This window comes from Tamandua tetradactyla, chromosome 9 (genome assembly GCF_023851605.1).
Source record: "Tamandua tetradactyla isolate mTamTet1 chromosome 9, mTamTet1.pri, whole genome shotgun sequence".
Classification (NCBI taxonomy): domain Eukaryota; kingdom Metazoa; phylum Chordata; class Mammalia; order Pilosa; family Myrmecophagidae; genus Tamandua; species Tamandua tetradactyla.
The window spans coordinates 2,898,676-2,919,164 of record NC_135335.1 but is presented as its reverse complement, the minus strand read 5'-3'; the positions used below and the strand labels follow the sequence as shown (position 1 = coordinate 2,919,164).

The window sequence follows — 20,489 nt, the reverse complement described above, 5'->3', positions numbered from 1 at the left end:
ACCTTGGGCGAGTTGCTTGTCCATTCTGCAAACCTGGGGTGACCAGAGTCACCATGCCGTGGGCAAGTGCAGGGATTAAGTCTAGAAAGGATGAAGGATGGCTGAGCTCGGGCTGGTCACTGGGAACCTGGGACATGCTGCAGCTTGTCCTACCCAAAGTCCAGCTCAAGGTTTGTGAGGGCTCACAAGGGGGGACCAGGGGTGTCCTCAGCCAAGTCTGGCCACACCCAGGGCCCAAGAACTCAGAGCCACAGAGAACTTCCCACCAGTGATGGCAGAAAGTCCAGAGTGCTCCCCAGAGAGAGGAGGGACGGGGTGGAGATTCCCACAGAGTTGTCCACCTGCTGGACAGCCCTGCCCTGGGGACCCTGCCCAGCGGCCCCAGCTGCTGCCCCCTGCCACCGTCTGCAGACACCCCCGTCATTCTTTCATGAAGGTTCTGTCCACCTGAGGGTTTGCTCTTTGGTGAGGACTGGGAGTGGGGCCTCCACCTGCCTCCCCAAAAGAGGGGAGCAAGGCTGGAAGCCCCAGACCACCCTCCCCCACCCGTATTTGCCCCCCTGCAGTTTGCGTCATATGTCGCAGGGAAGAGAGTCCGAGGTCCAGGTGGCCCCTCCACTCCTCGCTGTGGGTCCGAGGAAAGGGCAGGCCTGGAGCCCCCCTCGCCGGGCAGTCGTGGGGCCCGAATGGACTCAGGCCTTCCTGCCCCCAGAGCCAGCCAGCAGGGGAAGCTGTCCCATGCCCGTCCCTCCTGCCGCAGGGACAGAATCTCACAAAACCCCCAGATGGGTTTCAGCAGCCACCTGGGGCTCAGAGAGGGATTTGCCCAGGTGGAAGGGCCCAGGGCCCGTGGCAGCCTCCCGGCCGGGGTACAACAAGGACAGAGTCGCAGGGCCAAGGCTCCAGGCCTGCAGGGTGGGGTGCTGCACCCCCGGCCCCCCGCTCGCCCCGGCCTGATGCGGCCCTCTGCCGGCAGCAGGGCGAGTCCTCGCAGGTGGAGGCCGTGTCGGAGGAGAACAAGGGTCTGATCTGGGTGCTGCTGAAGCAGCTGCGGCCGGGCATGGACCTGTCCCGCGTGGTGCTGCCCACCTTCGTCCTGGAGCCCCGCTCCTTCCTCAACAAGCTCTCCGACTACTACTACCACGCCGACCTGCTCTCCCGGTGCGCGCCCCGAGGCCCCCCAGAGCCAAGCCTCCCGCCCCGCTGAGGTTTCAGGAGAGCCCCATCTGGGGGTCCTGGCCGAGCATGACCCCCCCGTGCTTGCAGGCTCTGGGCCTCCAAGAGCAGCCCCTTGGGGGGAGCTGGGGGCGGGTGGGCTGGGGGCACTGCACGTTCAGTCGGGGTGAGTGCGGGAGTCCTGAGCGCCTTCTGTGTGCCGAGCTGGGCTGCATGGGTAGGGGAGCCTGACTCAGTCAGGAAAAGCGGCTGCACGCTCACTGCAGGGGACAAGGGGACTAGGGGAGGGCGGGAGCACCCAAGGGGGCTTCCTGGAGGCGGCAGCTCAACTCAGTGGTACCTTCTTGGCGAGCACTGGAGAGGCCCCGGTGTTCTCTGGGTAGATGGAAAACCTGCCTCCTGGCAGGATGTGTCTCCCTTGGTGTGGACGGAGGCGGGGCCCGAAGGAGGGGCTGGGCAGGGGTAGGGCTGGGGCAGCCGAGGGCCCGGGCTGGAGTGAGAGTCCCCTGCCCCTCCCAGGGCCGCGCTGGAGGAGGATGCTTACAGCCGCATGAAGCATGTCCTGCGCTGGTACCTGTCTGGCTTCTACAAGAAGCCCAAGGTAAGGGGCCGGCCCGGGGCGGGGGATCCTGCCACATGGACTGTCCCCCAGGCCCGGTCCCAGCCCCCACCCTCAAGGCTGTCCCGACACACATGGTCTCAAAGGGTCCTGGGAGATTGGGACAGGACCCTGATTTCCCCTAGATGGGGAGGGGGTCCCCTTTCTCCAGATACTCAAAATGGTCTCCCTTTGTCCCCAAAACAGCCTCTGGCTGTATCAGAGACACTGCCCCCCGCAAAGGTCAAGATGATGGGAGATTGGGGTTGCTGGTTTCCATCAGCCGTGGAACCTCTTACAACCCAGGCCTCAGAGGAGAGCTGAGGTGCTGGGGGTGGAGGGTGGGGCTGGGGGAGCTGTAGCCCCAATCTTCAGCCCCAGCTCAGAGCCCTGGGGTCCCATGGAGCACAAGTTTGGAATACCATATCCTAGTCCCACCTTTTCTTTACACAAGTGGGGAAACTGAGGCTCGGGGAGGGGAAGGGAGCATCCAGAGACGTATGTGGCCGCTTGGGGGTAGAGCCAGGGCTGCTGGCTATCTGGTCTCTGTTAGCAGTGGGCACAGAGGGGGCTCCCAGGGCCTGGCCTCTTCTGAGCAGATGCGTACCACATGAAAGTGTAGGCAGGGCTGTGGCACTCTGGGAGGACTTCTCAGAGGCGGCAGCTCCAGCTTTGCAGGGCCCAGAGTTGGATCTGGAGGAATGCTGGGCGCTGCAGGTGCAGCTCTGAGAGGCAGCTATGGGAGGTGGGGATCTCACGACAAGTCTGGTGGGCACCAAGCAGACCACAAGCAGACCTGCCCCCGCGTCCACGGAGGGCTGTGGGGTGAGGCAGATGCCTGTGCAAGCCCAAGGAGAGCTGGAGATGCCAAGGGGCCCCAGACCAGGGTCCAAGCTGAGTGGTGGGCAGGAGCTGCTGCAGGGAGACAGGGAGAAATTCCTTCCAGCCAGGGGAGAGCAGGGCCCAGACGGAACTGGGGAGGGCGGAGAGGGGGAGAGAAAGGTCGTGGGCAGAGGTGGGCAGGGCTGGAGGGCTTGATCGAAGCCGTCGGGGGGTTGAGCAGGTTGTGAGTTGGAGCCACCCATTTTTCATCTTTTAGTTGCTCAGGACTTAAAGCCTGGGGAGAGGAGGCCCAGTTGGGGTCTTACGTCCCCCTCTGAGCTGAGCCACTTTAGGGTGGCTTCTAAGTTGCACCCCACCCCCTCCCCGGAATGTAAGTTGTGGGCAAAGCGTGGTTTTCCCGGAGCCAAAGGGGATGTTGTTCGCAGATGCTGGGGACAGACGTGCCCTCCCCGCAGAGGTCTGCGGGTGGCAGAGCCGGCCTGGCCGTGTCCCGCGTCCGCTGCCCGCCCGGCACAGGGTCTGTGGCCCCACCCCGCCCCATGGGCCCTTTGCACTGGGTTTCTCACGTACGTTCTCGGTTCCTGGTCTGCAGGGGATCAAGAAACCCTACAACCCCATCCTCGGGGAGACCTTCCGCTGCTGCTGGTTCCACCCCCAGACGGACAGCCACACCTTCTACATCGCCGAGCAGGTGGGCGCTGGGGCCTGCTCGGGGCGGGGCCTCGGCCGGACCCCCGAATCGGCCCTGCCCTGGGCACTGCTCCGGGGCCTCTGCTGGGGGCCAGGCTGGACGCTGGGCTGGACACGAGGCCTGGGCTGGACACGAGGCCGGGGGCTGGACGCTGGGCTGGACGCGAGGCCGGGGGCTGGACGCTGGGCTGGACGCGAGGCCGGGGGCTGGACGCTGGGCTGGACATGAGGCCGGGGGCTGGATGCTGGGCTGGACGTGAGGCCGGGGGCTGGACGCTGGGCTGGACACGAGGCCGGGGGCTGGACACTGAGCTGGACACGAGGCCGGGGCTGGACGCTGGGCTGGACACGAGGCCGGTGCTGGACGCTGGGCTGGACACGAGGCGGGGGGCTGGATCCTGGGCTCGACACGAAGCCGGGGGCTGGACACGAGGCGGGGGGCTGGATATTGGCCTGGATGCCGGGTTATCCTGGGCTCTGCCGTGGGTGAGGCCCCAGCTTTGGGTTGAGGAGCTTGGCTCTAAGCTCCCGTTTCTTGGCTCCACATCCTGCCTGGGTGAGGGGCTCCATCCCTGCCACTGCCAGCAGGGCTGTCCCCAGTGGAGCTGAGTGGATGGGTGGGTTGTGGCCAGAACACCGCAGCTGTGACACTGAAAACACTTGCTCAGGGAGAGAGATGGCTCATCCTGGTTCCCAGGGGGTACTCTGGGGTCCCACAGGCCCCAGCCTCCTTGCAGCTGGCCTCTCTGGGCATCTGACTTCTGAGGCCAGCAGGGTGCCCAGGCACGGAGGGTTCTCCCCGGGAAGCGGGGCTCTCACCTCCCGCAGCTGCCCAGCACTGGGGCCGTTTCGTGAGCTGCCCCCGGCCCGCAGGTCTCCCACCACCCCCCCGTGTCCGCCTTCCACGTCAGCAACCGAAAGGACGGATTCTGCATCAGCGGCAGCATCACGGCCAAGTCCAGATTCTACGGTGAGGGGCTCGCGGGCCACGGAGCTGGCTGGGGTGGGAACTGGGCACGGCTGTCCTCCCCCCCTTCAGGCCCCTCACTGCGGGGACCCCGTGGCGCTGAGCCTGGCACCTCTGGGGCCTCATGTCCATTACCCGCCAGGTGGGTGTTTGCAGTGGGGCTCAGGAAACTAGAGACAATCTGCACATAAAGATACAGTCAGGGGCTGCACGCTCCAATACCAGACCCCTGTGGCTATTTAAATTCACTGCAACTAAATAACCTTTAAAATCCAGTTCCTCGGTTGCACTGGCCGCGCTGCAAGGTCTCAGCAGCCGCGTGTGGCCAGGGGCTTCTGTGTTGGACGGTACAGAATAGAGCAAATCCATCCCCTGCCCCCACCTCCAGGCCCTGCCCTAGCACCAGCCTGCAGCAGTGGCCGCTCAAATGGGGTTCTGCTTGTTTCCCGTCAGGTGTCCCCTTTCCTTTGTGGATGGGTGTGTGCCCCACAGTGTGCTGAGTGCGTGGAGGTCTGCGGGGGAGGGTAGCCTGGGGCATCTGCCCGCGGGAACCCACAGTGGAGTTTGGCACGCGCTCCCCACCCCTGTGCTCCCTTCCCTGATGGTGGCTGCGAGTGTCAGCCCAGAGTTGGGGTGAATGGCCCCTACGGGGGTAAAAATTAGAGCAGGGATGAAGGTTAATCTGGAAAGGTCCCCTAAGGGGCCTTCCCAAACCCCACCCCCAGAACCCCTGGTTTAGTGACTGCAATAATGCTTTAGCACGTGACAAGTTCCATAGCTACTCAGGACATTGGGCGTGTCCGATTGAACCGGGGTCTTAGGCCACCGAGGCTCAGAGAGGCTGAATGACTCACCCGCAGTCACACAGCCGAGGTGCCAGGAGCGCTTTCGACTCTTTGGAAGCGCGCTCAGGCCTGTCTCTGCTCACAGGTCCCGCTGCCCCTTTCCTCTGCAGGGAACTCCCTGTCGGCCCTGCTAGATGGCAAAGCCACGCTCAGCTTCCTGAACCGGGCCGAGGATTACACCATCACCATGCCCTACGCCCACTGCAAAGGTGAGCGCTCACTGCACCGCCTTCCTCCAGGGGCCTCGGGGTGGGAGAGTCTCTGGGTTTGGGTTCGTCTGCGGAGAGCTCCGTTTCACTCTCTTTCCTTTGGTATATCTGAAAACAACGCTTAGACAAAGAATTGGGACATGACAAAGCATTGGTTCAACACTGAAGGATCTGTGAGAATTAGGATTTGGGGAAGGTGTAAAAGAATATATAAACGTATTTTCAAAAAATGGAAATTGCAAATGAAATAAGTGGCTATCCCTATTAACAGCTGGTTTTTATTGCACTGGAGAGCCTCAGCTGGCTGCCCTGGGGTTCCTCGTAAGCAAAGCAGAAAGAAGGTCTCCCCTGGCTGGTCCCCATGTTGTTACACGTCCACCCCACCCCCAGCTGCCTGAGGAAGCTTCTGTCGCCTTCACTTGAGAGGGGAGGTCAGCCATTCCATTGACGTCTGTCCCCCAGCGCCACACCGGTTTGCTCTATCTCCCGGGTCTGCGGGATGCTCACGAGCAGCGGGTCGTGTCCTGTTAAACGGCACCTCTGTGCTGGGCATGTCAGACGGCGCGGACGGGAAAAACTGTCACTTAATGATGAACTTGGTCCACCTGGTGTGTTTCAAAAGGTGCCGTGCTTTCCTCCGTGTGTCAGTAAAAGGAGTTAGAAATTAAGTTCAAAAAAAAATTCCGCAGATGGCAAATGTCACCATCACATATAGAGTGCATCCTAGGAAAGGGGGGCAGGACAGGTTCCTCCCACTTTCCTGGGTCTCATCAAGCACTGGCCCGACTCAAGGGTGGAGAGAAAAGGCCGTTTTCAAAAGGGAGTGCGTCAGTGAGTGAGGCGCTCGCTGGGCTTTTTCCCAAGAGCACCAGGTGGGAGTGGTGGAGGAATTTAAAAGCAAGCCTAAATAAAAAACAACACCCCCTCAATCCCCACCCTCCCCTAAAAAGGGAAAAAACTCCCTAAGATGTCCCCAATTCTTCTCCAGGGTAGAACCAGAGAGCAGCTTCAAAACTCCAATTAGTCTTTTTACAGAGACTGTCTTTTTAATAAAAGCATATAGATTAAATCTTGCCTTGCCTTTAACCAAAAAAAAAAAATTTTTTTTTTGCAACAACAAAACAAAAACTAATGCCAATCACTTTTTTTAGTCTTTCATCAATTTTTTAATATATTTTTTAAATACCAAAAAAACACCAAATAAATGCAAACATTCCTAGTTTGATCATTCCGTTTTACAAATATAATCAGTAATTCACAGTATCATCACATAGTTACATATTCATCATCATGATCATTTCTTAGAACATTTGCATCTATTCAGAAAAATAAAGCGAAAACAGAAAAAAAAATTATGCATACCATACCCCTTACCCCTCCCTTTCATTGATCACTAGCATTCCAATCTACTAAAATTTTAACATTTGTTCCCCCTATTATTTGTTTTTAGTCCATATGTTCTACTCATCTGTTGACAAGGTAGATAAAAGGAGCATCAGACACAAGGTTTTTACAATCACACAGTCACATTGTGAAAACTCTATCATTATACAGTCATCTTCAAGAAACATGGCTACTGGAACACAGTTCTACATTTTCAGGCAGTTCCCTCCAACCTCTCCATTACATCTTGAATAACAAGGTGATATCTACTTAATGCGTAAGAATAACCTCCAGGATAACCTCTCGACTCTGTTTGGAATCTCTCAGCCATTGACACTTTATCTCATTTCACTCTTCCCCCTTTTGGTCGAGAAGTTTCTCTCAATCCCTTGATGCTGGGTCTCAGCTCTTTCTAGGATTTCTGTCCCACGTTGCCAGGAAGGTCCACACCCCTGGGAGTCATGTCCCACGTAGACATGGGGAGGGTGGTGAGTTTGCTTGTTGTGTTGGCTGGAGAGAGAGGCCACATCTGAGCAACAAAAGAGGTTCTCCTGGGGGTGACTCTTAGGCCTAATTTTAAGTAGGCTTAGCCTGTCCTTTCTGGGGTTAAGTTCCATATGAACAAACCCCAAGACTGGGGGCTCTGCCTATAGCTTTGGTGCCAATCACTTTTCTGACAATATGCAGTTACTCAAAATTAACTGGTCTTGGGAGGTGGGGGGCGGGCCCTACCTATGGGCTCAGACCTGTGGGTAGGTGCAGCGAAACTGTCCTCACTGTAAAATGAGCTCTAGTTTTAATCCGCAGTTTGATTTAAATCTTGCTTTGGGGCTGGCACCGACAGCAGCTGGGTGGAGGGCTCTGGAGAGTTCCCAGCAGCACCCACCTGCAGCCCTGCCTCGGCGCTGGGGCTCGGGGGCAGCCAGTGTCCCCTAAACCCATTCTCTGGGCACCTCTGTGAGCGCAGCATGCTCACCTGTCACGGTTTTCGGGAATTAGCTCCTTTCATCTGTGTCTTTACTTTGTCTCTCAGACAAGCTTAATTCCGCCCTTGCCTCGGGCACTGCTGGAGCCTGGGAAGGCTTCCAGTTCTCTCTCATGAGCTGTTAAGGAGTAGAAACAAAGCCAAAAAAGAGCCTTTTCAGAGCCGGACCCCTCTCCTCCCGTTTGTCAATCAAGAGCGTAAGTTGATACGTTGCCCTGTATATCTCCAGGCCCCATGTGCCCCCTTTCCTTGGGTCCAACCCTTTTCCAGTATTTTGTGCTGTCCAACCCAAAAACCCTCTGGTGGGTTGGTTGGTTTTTTCTGTCAGCCCCGCCCCCTCTCTGCCAGGGCAAATTTGGTTGAATTAATGCCAGCTTAGCTTCTTTGGTATATGAAAACTGCTTCTATACATTATCCTTTATCCCACCAGTGTCATAGATGATATGTTGTGTCCCCATTAACATGCATTTGTAATTAATGTGTTAGGCATTTCTCTTTTATTCACGTAGGAAAAAAAAAGAGGAGTTAGAAACCAAAATATGTGAACTACTGGTTTTTATATTTACCTATGTGTGGCTTCAAGCTATTATCCAGGGTCCTTTCATTTCAGCCTGAAGGCCAACCTTTAGCATTTCCTGCAGGGCAGGTCATTGTTTATGTGAGAATGTTTATCTGAGAATTTGTCCTTCCTTCTTGAAGTACAGTTTTGCCAGCTGTAGAATTGGTTAGCACGTATTTTCCTTTCAGCACTTTAATATGTCATCCCTGCTTTTGATTTATTATGAGAAATGAGTTGTTAATCTTACTGAGGAACTCTTGTAGGTGACAAGTCTTCTCTCTTACTCCTTTCAAGATTCTCTTTATTGCTGGTTTCAGCAGTTTGTTTATAACGTGCCTCGGTGTCAAGTTCTTTACGTTTATCCTGCTTAGAATTCCTTGAACTTTCTGAATGTGCAGAGTCATATATTTTATCAAATTTGGGAAGTTTTTGGACATTATTTCTTCAAATATTTTTTCTGCCCCCTCTCTCCTCTCCTTCTGGGACTCCCAATATGTTTATGATGGTATGCCCTCGTGTCCCACGAGTTTCTAAGGCTCTGTTCACTTTTCTTCACTCTTTTTTCGTCCTATTCCTCCAATTGGATAATTTCATCTGGCTAGTTTGCTGATTCTTTTGTCTGCTCAAATTTACTATGAGCCCTCTATTGAACTTTTCATATCAGTTACTGTACTTTTCAGCTACAAAGTTCCCATTCCATAATGTCTGTCTTTTTATTGAGATTCTCTATTTGTTGAGACATTGTTCTCCTGGTTTCTTTTAGTTCTTCGAGTGTATTTAAGACCACTTAGTAGAAAGTCTTTGTTTAGCAAGTCCACTGTCTGTGCTTCCTAATGGAACTTTTCTGATAATTTCTCTTTTTTTACCTGTGAATGGGCCACACTGTCTTGTTTCTTTGTATGCTTCGTAATTTTTTGTTGAAAATGGCACACTTTGAATATTATGTTATGCAAAAAGAAAGAAAGAAAGAAGGAAAGAGTGGAAAAGAAAAAAAGTAAGGAAGGGAAAAAAGACAAGGCAAGGCTGTCCAGGTCTCAGCAGGCCAGCTTTGTGTGGGTCATTCCTTTAGCACTTTGCCAGGTTGTCATAACTCCGTCTTAGCCTTCGCTTCCTGCATGTGTCTGGAAACCAGCCAGAGGTGAAAGCTTATGTTCTGGCATCTTCCAAGGGGGGCCATTGTGGTTTGGTTGCTCTGAGCATTATTTGACTTGGACTTATTTGATGGCTTCAGAGCATCCCAGGGGTTGCCCTTTCTGATGTTAAGTTGTCTGTCGTTGGCCAGTGGGCAGCCCTTCAAGGTGACCCCTGCACTTTTCACGCAGTGACCTGATAGACGCCTGGGATGAGCCATTTCCCCAGGTCGCCCCACGTTCCTTTCGGTGGGAAATGCTTTCTAGAGATCGTGACCTGGAGGCCAGGCAGGCTTCGCACATGAGGTTTGGTTGTTGTCTCTGCGGGTTTTCAGGGAACTGAGCCTGGAAGTCTTTGTGTTAAGATACAATGGGTAAAAGAACAAAGAAATAATAGGGGACAAAGGGTAAGATACATTGGGTAGATGGAAACACTGGTGGTCAGTGAGAGGGAGGGGTAAGGGGTGTGGTGCCTATGGGTTGTTTTTGTTTTCTCATGGGCAGGCACTGGTTTTTTCTTTCTTTTTCTGGAATGATGCAAATATTATAGAAAGTGATCGTGGTGATGACTGCACAGCTATGTGCTGATGCCGTGAGCCATCGATTGTGCACCACGTATGGACTATATATGATTTGTCCATAAAAATATTTTTCTAAGAAAAGACACCACGGTGAGTCACACCTGATCTGGGTTCAAAGCAGCAGGGATCCCTTGTGTCGTTGGATTTGCACCTGGGCTGTCTCTCCCCCAGGTCCAAAAGCCCGGTTTTCAGTGACACCACACCATGATCATTCGTCCCTCTTATCCCACGTCACGCATGTAGCAGACATAGAATCACATGCATCCCCACCACCACAGATGTGTGGGTTGGTTTGGGCGATTGCTTTTATCCTGGGTGTACCCCACTCAGGTTTTAAAGTCGCCTGCTGCAGTGCCTCTCCGCGGGTATGCCACCAGCTGGAACCAGATTTGGGGTATTTATTTAATTTTACTTTTATTCACTAGCAGTTCCTTCTCTAGTTTGATTTTTTTTTATTAATTTAAATTTTTTTGAAAAATATGACAAGAAAGAAACACATCCTTTTTGTTAATTTTTAAATTTTTTTTAAAACCCCATAAACACCAAACAAATACTAACATTCTTAACTTTTGATCATTCCATTCTACATATATAATCAGTAATTTACAATATCATCACATAGTTGTATATTCATCATCATGATCATTTCTTGGAACATTTGCCTCTATTCAGAAAAAGAAATAAAAAGACAACAGAAAAAAATTCATACATACCATACCTCCCACCCCTCCCTTTCATTGATCACTAGCATTTCAATCTAAGTTTATTATTTTAACATTTGTTCTCCCTATTATTTATTTTTATTCCATATGTTTTACTCATCTGTTGACAAGGTAGATAAAAGGAGCATCAGACACAAGGTTTTCACAATCACACAGTCATGTTGTGAAAGCTGTATCATTATACAATCATCTTCAAGAAACATGGCTACTGGAACACAGCTCTACACTTTCAGGCAGTTCCCTCCAGCCTCTCCACTACATCTTGGATAACAAGGTGATATCTACTTAATGCGTAAGAATAACCTCCAGGATAACCTCTCAACTATGTTTGGAATTTCTCAGCCATTGACACTTTGTCTCATTTCACTCTTCCCCCTTTTGGTCGAGAAGGATTTCTCAGTCCCTTGATGTTGAGTCTCAGCTCTTTCTAGGATTTCTGTCCCACGTTGCCAGGAAGGTCCACACTCCTGGGAGTCATGTCCCACGTAGACAGGGGGAGGGTGGAGAGACTGCTCGTTGTGTTGGCTGGAGAGAGGGGCCACATCTGAGCAACAAAAGAGGCTCTCTTGAGGGTGACTCTTAGGCCTAAATTTTAAGTAGACTTGACCTATCCTTTGTGGGGTTAAGTTTCATATGAACAAACCTCAAGACTGGGGGCTCAGCCTATAGCTTTGGTTGTCCACGCTGCTTGTGAGAATATCAAGAATTCAACTTGGGGAAGTTGAGTTTTCCCCCATTCTCACCATTCCCCGAAGGGGACTTTGCATTAATTTGGTTTTATAATTATGCCAAACGTGTACCTTTTTCCAAAGTCAAAACGACAAAACAAGGTATAGCCAAGAAGCCCAGTATCTCCCCGGTCCCTGCACCCGGCAGAGAGTCCCGTCCCACGCCTTCCGCAGTCTGCTTTCGTGCCCTTTACCCCGGAGACTCTGCTCGGCTCCTACTAGGCTGCGTGTTCTCCACCATGAGAGCTGGGAGGGGTCTCAGGGCGCTTCTGGGCGCCACTATGGCATGCAGCCTTGTTGTGTGTCTGTGGTTTGTTTCCTTTATTCTTTAGAGAGAAATTTATCCCACATTTCTAAGTGCTTAGAGCGGAAATAATTTCTCAGTTTTTTTCTTTAATTAGACAGTCCTCCATATGGCAAGACATGGGAAGATTCAGTCTTTCCATCACTGATTCAAAGAATAAGTGTTAATTCAAAAGAACTGTGCCAAGCCTGGCCTGGGTGCCAGCCCTGTCCTGGGCGCTGGGGTCCGTGCGTGCCCACCCTGTCCTGGGCGCTGGGGTCCATGCATGCCCGCCCTGCCCTGGGCGCTGGGGTCCGTGCGTGCCCGCCCTGCCCTGGGCTCTGGGGTCCGTGCGTGCCCGCCCTGCCCTGGGCGCTGGGGTCCATGCGTGCCCGCCCTGCCCTGAGCGCTGGGGTCCGTGTGTGCCCGTCCTGCCCTGGGCGCTGGTGTCCATGTGTGCCCACCCTGTCCTTTGCGCTGGGGTCTGTGCGTGCCCGCCCTGCCCTGGGTGCTGGTGTCCGTGTGTGCCTGCCCTGTCCTGGGCGCTGGTGTCCGTGTGTGCCTGCCCTGTCCTGGGGAGTGACATGAGCCGGGCTGGTGGCTGCCCGTAGGAGCTGACGTTGGAGCAGGGACTCCAGGTCAGACAGTGGCAGGCGCAGGGTCTCAGGACACGAGGGGCACTCGGAGCCCAGAGCATGGGGCTGCCGGCAGGGCGGCCCAGCAGAGATGGGGGCAGGTTCTAGGCAGAAGGCCGCCTGTCCCACCCCAGAGACCATGTTCCTGGGGGACAGTCGCCGTGGAGCCAGGCACCCCCCCAGCCTCCACTTCCCCTGGGGAGTACCCCTGGCCGCGCTGACTGCACCCCTTGGCCTCTCAGGGGTCCTGTACGGCACCATGACGATGGAGCTGGGGGGGAAGGTGACCGTCCTGTGCGAGAGGAACAACCTGTGTGCGGAGCTCGAGTTCAAGCTCAAGGTAAGGACGGCTGCAGCTCCCCGGCCGGCCAGGTCCCAGAGAGGGGAGGGGTACATGGGCCCTGGGGACTCCCCTCCGCCCTCCCTGGGCCCAGGGAAGCTGCCTGGGTGGGCGCAGGTGGTCACAGCTGCTCTGGGCAGCCCCAGGACAGGACGGGCGTGTCCCCAGGGTGGGAGAGAGGCCTGGAGAGTCCCCACGTCCGGGGCCCTGGTGGGGTGTGGGGCGAGTGTGTCCTGCGAGCCCGCTCTCCCCGTGCACTGACCACTCTGTCCGTGAGGACGGACCTCGGACGGGCCCGCTGACCGTGCGGGAGGCCCCCTGTCCCCGCAGCCTTTCTTCGGGGGCAGCACGAGCATCAACCAGATCTCGGGCAGGATTGTGTCGGGGGAGGAGGTGCTGGCGAGCCTCGTGGGACACTGGGTAAGGCGCCCTGGGGCGGGCGGGGGCAGGGGCTGCCCACCCGGGCGGCCCCTCTGACCCCGCCCGGGCTCTCGGGCAGGACAGAGAAGTCTTCATCAAGGAGGGCAGCGGAAACACCCAGCTCTTCTGGAACCCGACGGGGGAAACCCGCAGGCAGAGGCTGACGCGGTACACGGTGCTGCTGGAGGAACAGATGGAGCTGGAGTCCGAGAGGTGAAGCCCCTGAGGGACCCCTGACCCTGGCCCAAGGCGGCAGCCACTCCCCAGGCCAGCAAGATGACCGTGTCCCTGTCCAGGAGGGCAGGCCTCACACGAGCCTCTCATGGAGGATGACATGTCATGCAGGGGGCAGCTGGAAGGAGTAGGGGGTGATTCTGGACAGGAGCAGGCCAGGGGGTCCCTGTCACTGCTGCAGACCACAGGGCTGCCTCAGGCCGGAGACCCGCAGTGCCACAATGAAGGGCCTGCAGGTGGGAATGAGGACTCGGCGTGGGAAAAGAATGGACCATCGTTTGATGAATAAACAGTGCCTTGTGAGAGAGTGAGCTCCCCATCACCAGGGGCAATCAAGCAGAATTGCTCTGAGGCATCCCTTCCAGTGCTCAGAGACCCTGATTCCAGGCTGCCAGGAGGTGGGCGGCCCAAGTCCCCACTCAGATTGGTCCCCTGCTCCGCAGGCTCTGGCAGCACGTCACCAGGGCCATCGGCGCGGGCGACCAGCACAAGGCCACGCAGGAGAAGTTTGCCCTGGAGGAGATGCAGCGGCAGCGAGCCCGCGAGCACCAGCACAGCCCGGCACCCTGGAAGCCGCAGCTCTTCCACCTGGACCCCGCCACCCAGGAGTGGCGCTACCGCTATGAGAAGTGAGTGTGGCCGGGCGGCCCTGGGGGACCCGCAGACCCCACCCCGCCCCCAGCATCAGCCCCTTTGCCCGGAGGAGCGAGTGATGGAGGGCCTGGGCTGCACGGGGGACGCCCGTCTGGGGCTGCCCAGCCTGGCCCCACTGGAGGGTACTGACCACTGCTGGGAGCAGAGGGCGGGCCAGGACCCCTCATCCCGAGGGCCACCGCCTCCACCCCGGACCCTCTGGACCCTCCAGCCACAGCCCCTGGGACCCCACGAGGGACGTCGCCCAGTACGAAGAAGACGGGGTCCTGCACACCCTCCGTCGGGAGCCCGTGACCGGCCAGACCACCTTCCTGGGCAGCCCAGGGACCGGGCACAAGGTCAGCGCCCCCCGCTCACTGGCTCCCACCTAAGGGTCCCAGGACCACCATCTGCGGTGTCAGTGGCACGTGGCAAGGTGGGGTCGGGAGAGCCGAGGACCTCGCTCGGGTGGGAAAAGGATGAGCCAGGTTTGCACAGCCGCCTGGCCTCGAGTGGGCAGGAGGGAAGTCAGTGGGCTCCAGAAAGAAGGGGCCTGAAGGGGCCTGGAGGGTCCCTCTGACTTTGAGGGACGCTTACAGTGTCCCCTTGGGGGGCCAGGAACCGCCGCCACGCCCTCAGCAGCCACCAGGGGGTGCCCCATCCCGCCGCGTGGTTGGCCCAGGTGTGCTCACAGCACCTGCCGCCTCAGGTGGGCTCCATGGTCCTCCCCAGGGGAAGAGGCCCATGGCCTGGAGGGGCCTGGGAGGGGGTCAGCCACTCAGGGGGCAGGTGCCAGGGGAAGGGCAAGCAGCAGAGGCCAGCTCCCTGCCCAGGGCAGCAGGTGTGCTCAGGGGAAGGCCCCCGAGGAAGCTGCCAAGGCTGGAGGGCAAGTCCCAGGCAGCCAGCGGAGGAGCCGCTCCTGCCCCCAGGCCCAGACTTGGGGACCTTGTTAATCCAGCAACTGCCCCTGAACGAGCTTCGCTCTGCCCGTTCCTGCACTCCAGGGACCTTTCTTTTTTTTTTTCATGTTTCAACAGTTTCATGATTTATTCACAAGTAAACAAAATATAGACCACATGATTCAGAAAATCTGGGAGTGTTTATGCAGGAATTCAGGCTTTTAAAAGTTTTCAGTAGTGATCAGTGAAAGGGAGGGGTAAGGGGTATGGTATGTATACATTTTTTTTTTCTGTTTTCGTTTTATTTCTTTTTCTGAATAGATGCAAATGTTCCAAGAAATGATCATGATGATGAATATGCAGCTATGTGATGATATTGTGAATTACTGATTCTATATGTAGAACAGAATCATCAAAATAGGAATGTTTGCGTTTGTTATGTGTTTTTTGGTATTTGAAACAAAATAAAATAGAAAAATTTTTTTAAAAAGAAAAGTTTTCAAGGTGACAGAGGAATTCATGGCTGATCCCCATTATATGACTTTCAAAAGTTGATTTAGTGTTCTTACATCACTGGGGAGGCATAAGAAGAGGGTGAAAAGAGACCAAAGGTGACAGAAAACATTAGGAATATGCTGCGGATGATAAGAAAGGGAAAGGGACTAAATGAAGAGATAAATGAAATAATGAGTGGGATGGGGAAGCAAGCGTGAAGTCAGATTTGGTCTTTTTGTTCCAAATTCACCTGCCACAATACTTCTACTTTTACAGTTCATACTATTTCCATCATACTCTTAGTAATCACTCAGCTTTTGTTTCTTTCAAATATAAACACACATATTCCCAAAACACACAAATGTGTGCAATATCAGTCATAAAAACCTTTGACGATCCTGCGGTGTTTAACCATGATGGTGAGGGGAAAATGACTCTGGGACCCAATTTAACTTAAATGTACGTATTCTCTCACATTTTTATACAGGTTGTGAAAGAAGTTTTAAAATTAAGGGTCTGGAGTGATCTTATTCCTTTTGCTTATAGATAATGAAAATGCATGTGCTGTAAACAAATAAGCATATTTTTATTATTCCCCTTGTTTTCTAACAATAAAGGAAAACCCATTTCCTTGCTCTAAGCACATGAGCAAAACTTTCGCTCCATGAGAATCTGCATTTATTTTATTTTATTTATTTACAGTTCTTTCTAGATTGGCACTCATTACTATAGAAAAATAATATATGGAATAATAAGGACGTCAGAGTTTGTCTGGCAATAAGGAAGCAGTTTCTAATAGGGTGAAAATGCTCTTTGTCAAAAGTGACTCTACGCTAAACTGAAGAAAAGTGATGAGATCGGGAGAGAAAATACATATATATATACATCACCTACCTGTGTGCATCTGTGATAGTATATTTATCCGGATTTGTGATCTAGTAAGCTGCCAGAGAGTTAAACTCTGAAAATATCAGGGGATTCTTCTAATTATATACTTCAAACCGGTCTAAAGGTTCAAACCTTGCATTCCTGAGTAAGCCTGAGGATGTATCCAAGTACACGTTTATCAGCTTCCCAGGAAGCATGTACCTCCGTCGTGGAAAAGAATTGAATTAAATTACTGAACCCAGGGCACGCGGGTGGTTCAGTGGTAGAATGCTCGCCTTGCATGCAGGAGACCTGGGTTCAATTCCTGCACCATGCACCCCCCCACACCCAAATTATTTAACCCAACACTTCTGCATTAAAATGTTTGGGTTTTTTCCATACCATCATGGTTAAACTTCAAAGGCCCTTTTTAGGAGCATGCAATTGGGAAATTTCCCTGGAAGTCCTTTGGTCCCGGTGGTGGCCTGAGCCCTCGGGCTTTGCAGACCCGCCTCCACCCCCCTCCGTCCCCTCTGCTTTTACTGGGCTGAAGCTCGGGACAGGCAGGGCTGTCCACACTGGCTGGCCACCCTCACCCCCTGCCGGGGCCCACAAGGAAACTGAGGCCCAGAGAGGGGAAGCCACCTCTAAGTCTGTACCAGGTCCGGGACTCCGCCCCCTCTGTCCCCACCGCCTCCCCGCCGCCTCTGCTAGAGCCGTCCTGCTGCAAAAGGCCAGTGTCCTGTCCCCGAGGGTGGTGCACCCGGTGGGCCAGGGCGTGTCCCGGCTGTGCGGGAGGCCTCTCCCCGCTGGAGGGAGCCGTGTGTGCTGTAGGCACGGCCAGAGCCCAGGGCCAGGCGGTGGGGGCTGCAGGGGGTGGGGGCGGGGCGTGCCGTGGGCCCCCACTGCAGCAGCCCCATCTCCCTGCAGGGCCCAGACCGCAGGCTCCGCAAGGCCAGCGACCAGCCCTCCGGCCACAGCCAGGCCACGGAGAGCAGCAGCTCCACGCCCGAGTCCGGTCCTGAGCTCTCAGACGACGACGACGACGACGACGATGATGTGCTGGGTGAGCCCTGCCCGGTGGGCGCCTGGAAGCCCGGCCCGCAAAGGGCTGGAGGGGAGGGCTGCCCTGCTCTTGGGGGGCGGAGGGCGTGGGGGAGCCTGGGGTCCAGGGGGAGACTGCACAGTCCAGGGGAGGGGTAGCCTCCTTAAGGGGGGCAGGCGTGCCCATCAGCGTGGGACCCTCAGCTCTCTGCGTCCGGCTCCGTGGCTCTCCTTGGGTGCCTGGGTGTTTGGACTCGATCTCCGCCTGTTTGGTGGCCAAGCCTCTCCTGGGCCCCTCCTGTCCCCAGGGCTTTGCAGAGGCCAGTGGAGCCCAGCGACCCCCTCCCCCGGGGACATCCCCTTGGGGGCTCTGCCTCCCACTGTCCTCACACCTTGAGCTGGGTGCAACCCCATGGCTGCACTGTGGGCCCTGTGACTCCCGGGCTCACCCTCTCTTACCCTCTCCCCACCCCCCTGTCCTGCCAACCTGGGATTTCAGGCGCTGGCAGCCTGTGCCCTCAGTGCGGGAAGGAGGCGCGGCGGCTGCAGGTGCTGCACGAGGCCGTCCTTTCCATCCGGGAGGCCCAGCAGGAGCTGCACAGGTAGGCCCGGCTCTCGGGGCAGGGGCTCCTGGGACCCCAGGGCGAGGCCAGTCCCCACAGCCTCACGCACAGCTGGTGGGCTAATAAAGGGGCAGGGACTGCCTGCCGGCCACAGTTTGGGCCCCAGGCTCCCAAGCCCGGCCCCTGGCTTCCAGTCCAGGCTGGGATTTGGGTTCAGGCTGGTTATGCCTCAGTCTCCCCTTCTGTACACTAGGTGACGTCAGCATCCTGGAGACAGGGTGGGATCCTGGGAAGGGTTGAGCTTGGCACGAGGCGCCCAGGGAGCACTCAGTGGCTCTTCCTGTCCCTACAGTTCCCTTTTACTTTTCCCCTTCCCCCCCCCCCCCCCCCCCCCCCCCGGCACAGGCAGAGGCCTCAGCCCCAGGCCCAGAGCCCAGGGGAGTGCTGGGGCAGGGAGGGGGCCTGGAGGGTGTCCAGACAGGGGGGCCTGGCACCTAGAGACGAGGGCAAGCGGGCTGCAAGTGCAGACGGGGCAGGCTTCCTGGAGGAGGGTGCAGCGGGCAGGGAGGAGTCGAGGGAGGCAAGCGGGCTCTGACGTCGGGACTGAACACCCTGGGCTGGGCAGGGGTGATACAGGTGCGGGGTGGGGGGTTGTGGGAGCCTCAGGGTGAGGCTGTGGTGAAGGAAATAGAAGTTTCTGCCCCAGAAAGCCCAACTTCCCCTAAGCCACTGCTCTGGGAGCCCGTCCGGTACTTGACCCACCCCCTTCTCTCGGCACCCCTACTGCTCGGCCCCGCCCCCTTTGGCCTCCCCAACTGCTCGGCTCCGCCCCCTTCTCTGACCACCCCTACTGCTCGGCCCCGCCCCCTTTGGCCACCCCTACTGCTCGGCCCCGCCTCCTTCTCGGCTGAGCCCTGCTGGGGCTGCCCCCTACCTTCTCTTCCGATTTGCTTGTGTTCCTGGAGGGCAGGGCTGCTCCCTGGCTGCCTCCAGCCTCCGTGCGTCCCGGCACCGGCCCCACACCCAGAGGCATCCCGCCCGCCGGCCGTCCTGGCACAGCCCTGTCTTTGCAGGCACCTCTCGGCCATGCTGAGCTCCGCGGCGCAGGCGGGGCAGACGCCGGCCCCGGGCCTCCTGCAGAACCCGCGCTCCTGGCTCCTGCTCTGCGTGTTTCTGGCGTGCCAGCTGCTCATTAACTCCATCCTCAAATAAGGGGCCCTGCGGGGGCGGCGGCAGCGTCGCCTGAGGACCCCTGCCGGCCCCGGCGCTCTGTCCGACGGACCCAGCACTTTATCCAGCCTCGCAGAGGCGGAGGCGGCGCCCAGGGCCGCGTGGATGCGCGACCCCCGCGGCAGAGGGGCGCCACAGAGACCTGGGGACGCACAGGGGCCCGCGGGAGCTGGGCCCCTCCTGGGGAGGCGTCCACCTCGCCTGCAAGGAACCCGCCCTGCCCAGCCTTAATGCTAAAGCCAAATGCAGCTTCGATTGTGCATTGCGCCTGGTTTTCTCGCGGGTCACTTCCAGGGACCCCCACTTACCCGGCAGGGGCGACGGATGCCTGCTCGGGCTGGGGACGGCCGCCTGCCGGTGGGGACAGAGAAAGCCCGCACCAGTTCCGGAGTCCGCGGGGGCACCCACGCGAGGACGCACAGCCGTGGGGACGCTCCATGAAGGGACTTCGGGTGGGCGCAGGAGCGGCCTCCGCAGCTCTGGGAGGGTGTTTGGGTTTCCACTCAGCCGTTGTGCTTTCTAGTCGCCAGCCGGTGCCCGGGTTCCCCGTGCGTCTTGGCGCAGGTACTCGCAGGTACACGCAGGTGAGAGCCTGTCTGGCCGCGGGGTGCACAGGGAAGGGGACTGAGCGCCTCCAGCCGGGAGGGCACAGGTTGGTAACTTGCTCTGATCCACGCACAGTCTTCCTGGTTCACACTTTTTTAGTAAAGGTCATTGCAATATTTGGGCAGCTGCGAACAGCGGCGGGTGTCTCCTTTCTGGCCTTGGTTCCTGTGACAGGGGCCCTGTGTGCTATGAGTGTGCGTGTGTCCAAGCACCCTCCCGTGTGTATATGGACATACAGAGCCTTAAGCCGCCCTGGGGGGTATCACCCAGCTAACTCACCACCAACTTTTGTATCCATGCTCTCCACCCCCTGAATCAGGGACTGCTCACCCACCGTCCACTGAAATAAACAGACACATACACCGCATGGCCTTTTCTTGGGGGGTCCTGGGAACGGTGGGGGGGGGAGGACTCCTGGGGAGACACAAAGCCAGCAAGGGGCTGGGTGGGGCTGAGGTGCAGAGGGAGGGGCAGGGCGCATGAGAACAGAGAAGAGGGGCGCAGGGGAGGAGGCGGGAAGAAGCAGATCTGGCGTGGGGTCAGAGTGGTGATGGAGGGGCAGGGGGAGACGCCCCCCTTCTGGACCATATGCGGGGAGCCTGGGGTCGCACCAGCCCTACAATGAGCCAGAGGGGGACACAGAGACTGGAGGGCACTGGCCACCAGAATACTCTAGGGAGTCCCCACGACTGGTGCAGACAGGAAGGGATTCACTCCAGCCCATGGTGCCAGGTCTCTGCCCTCCGAGAAGGGGAGACCCAGCTGGTCCCTTGCTTTTGTTCCGCGCAGCCACTAGGGTCAGTACGAGTGGCCCCTGCAGGGGC

At 56.6% G+C, this 20,489-nt stretch overlaps 1 protein-coding gene across 3 annotated transcripts in view; it reads left to right on the top strand.

The window, feature by feature from the left end:
• Positions 1–20,023, top strand: part of OSBPL5 (oxysterol binding protein like 5) — a 54,904-nt gene extending 34,881 nt beyond the window's left edge. Inside the window, exons 10-22 of one of the 3 annotated variants that reach the window (XM_077115396.1) lie at positions 980–1,161; positions 1,696–1,777; positions 3,210–3,308; positions 4,181–4,277; positions 5,230–5,328; positions 12,577–12,674; positions 13,005–13,094; positions 13,174–13,307; positions 13,772–13,957; positions 14,194–14,320; positions 17,153–17,288; positions 17,766–17,868; positions 18,903–20,023. In XM_077115396.1, coding sequence (XP_076971511.1) covers positions 980–1,161; positions 1,696–1,777; positions 3,210–3,308; positions 4,181–4,277; positions 5,230–5,328; positions 12,577–12,674; positions 13,005–13,094; positions 13,174–13,307; positions 13,772–13,957; positions 14,194–14,320; positions 17,153–17,288; positions 17,766–17,868; positions 18,903–19,041 — 1,572 coding nt within the window. In that variant the 3' untranslated portion in view covers positions 19,042–20,023. Of the gene's footprint in view, positions 1–976; positions 1,162–1,695; positions 1,778–3,209; positions 3,309–4,180; positions 4,278–5,229; positions 5,329–12,576; positions 12,675–13,004; positions 13,095–13,173; positions 13,308–13,771; positions 13,958–14,193; positions 14,321–17,152; positions 17,289–17,765; positions 17,869–18,902 lie in introns of those variants that run through there. The other 2 variants (XM_077115395.1, XM_077115397.1) reach the window with 2 other exon arrangements.
• Positions 20,024–20,489: the final 466 nt, after the last annotated feature.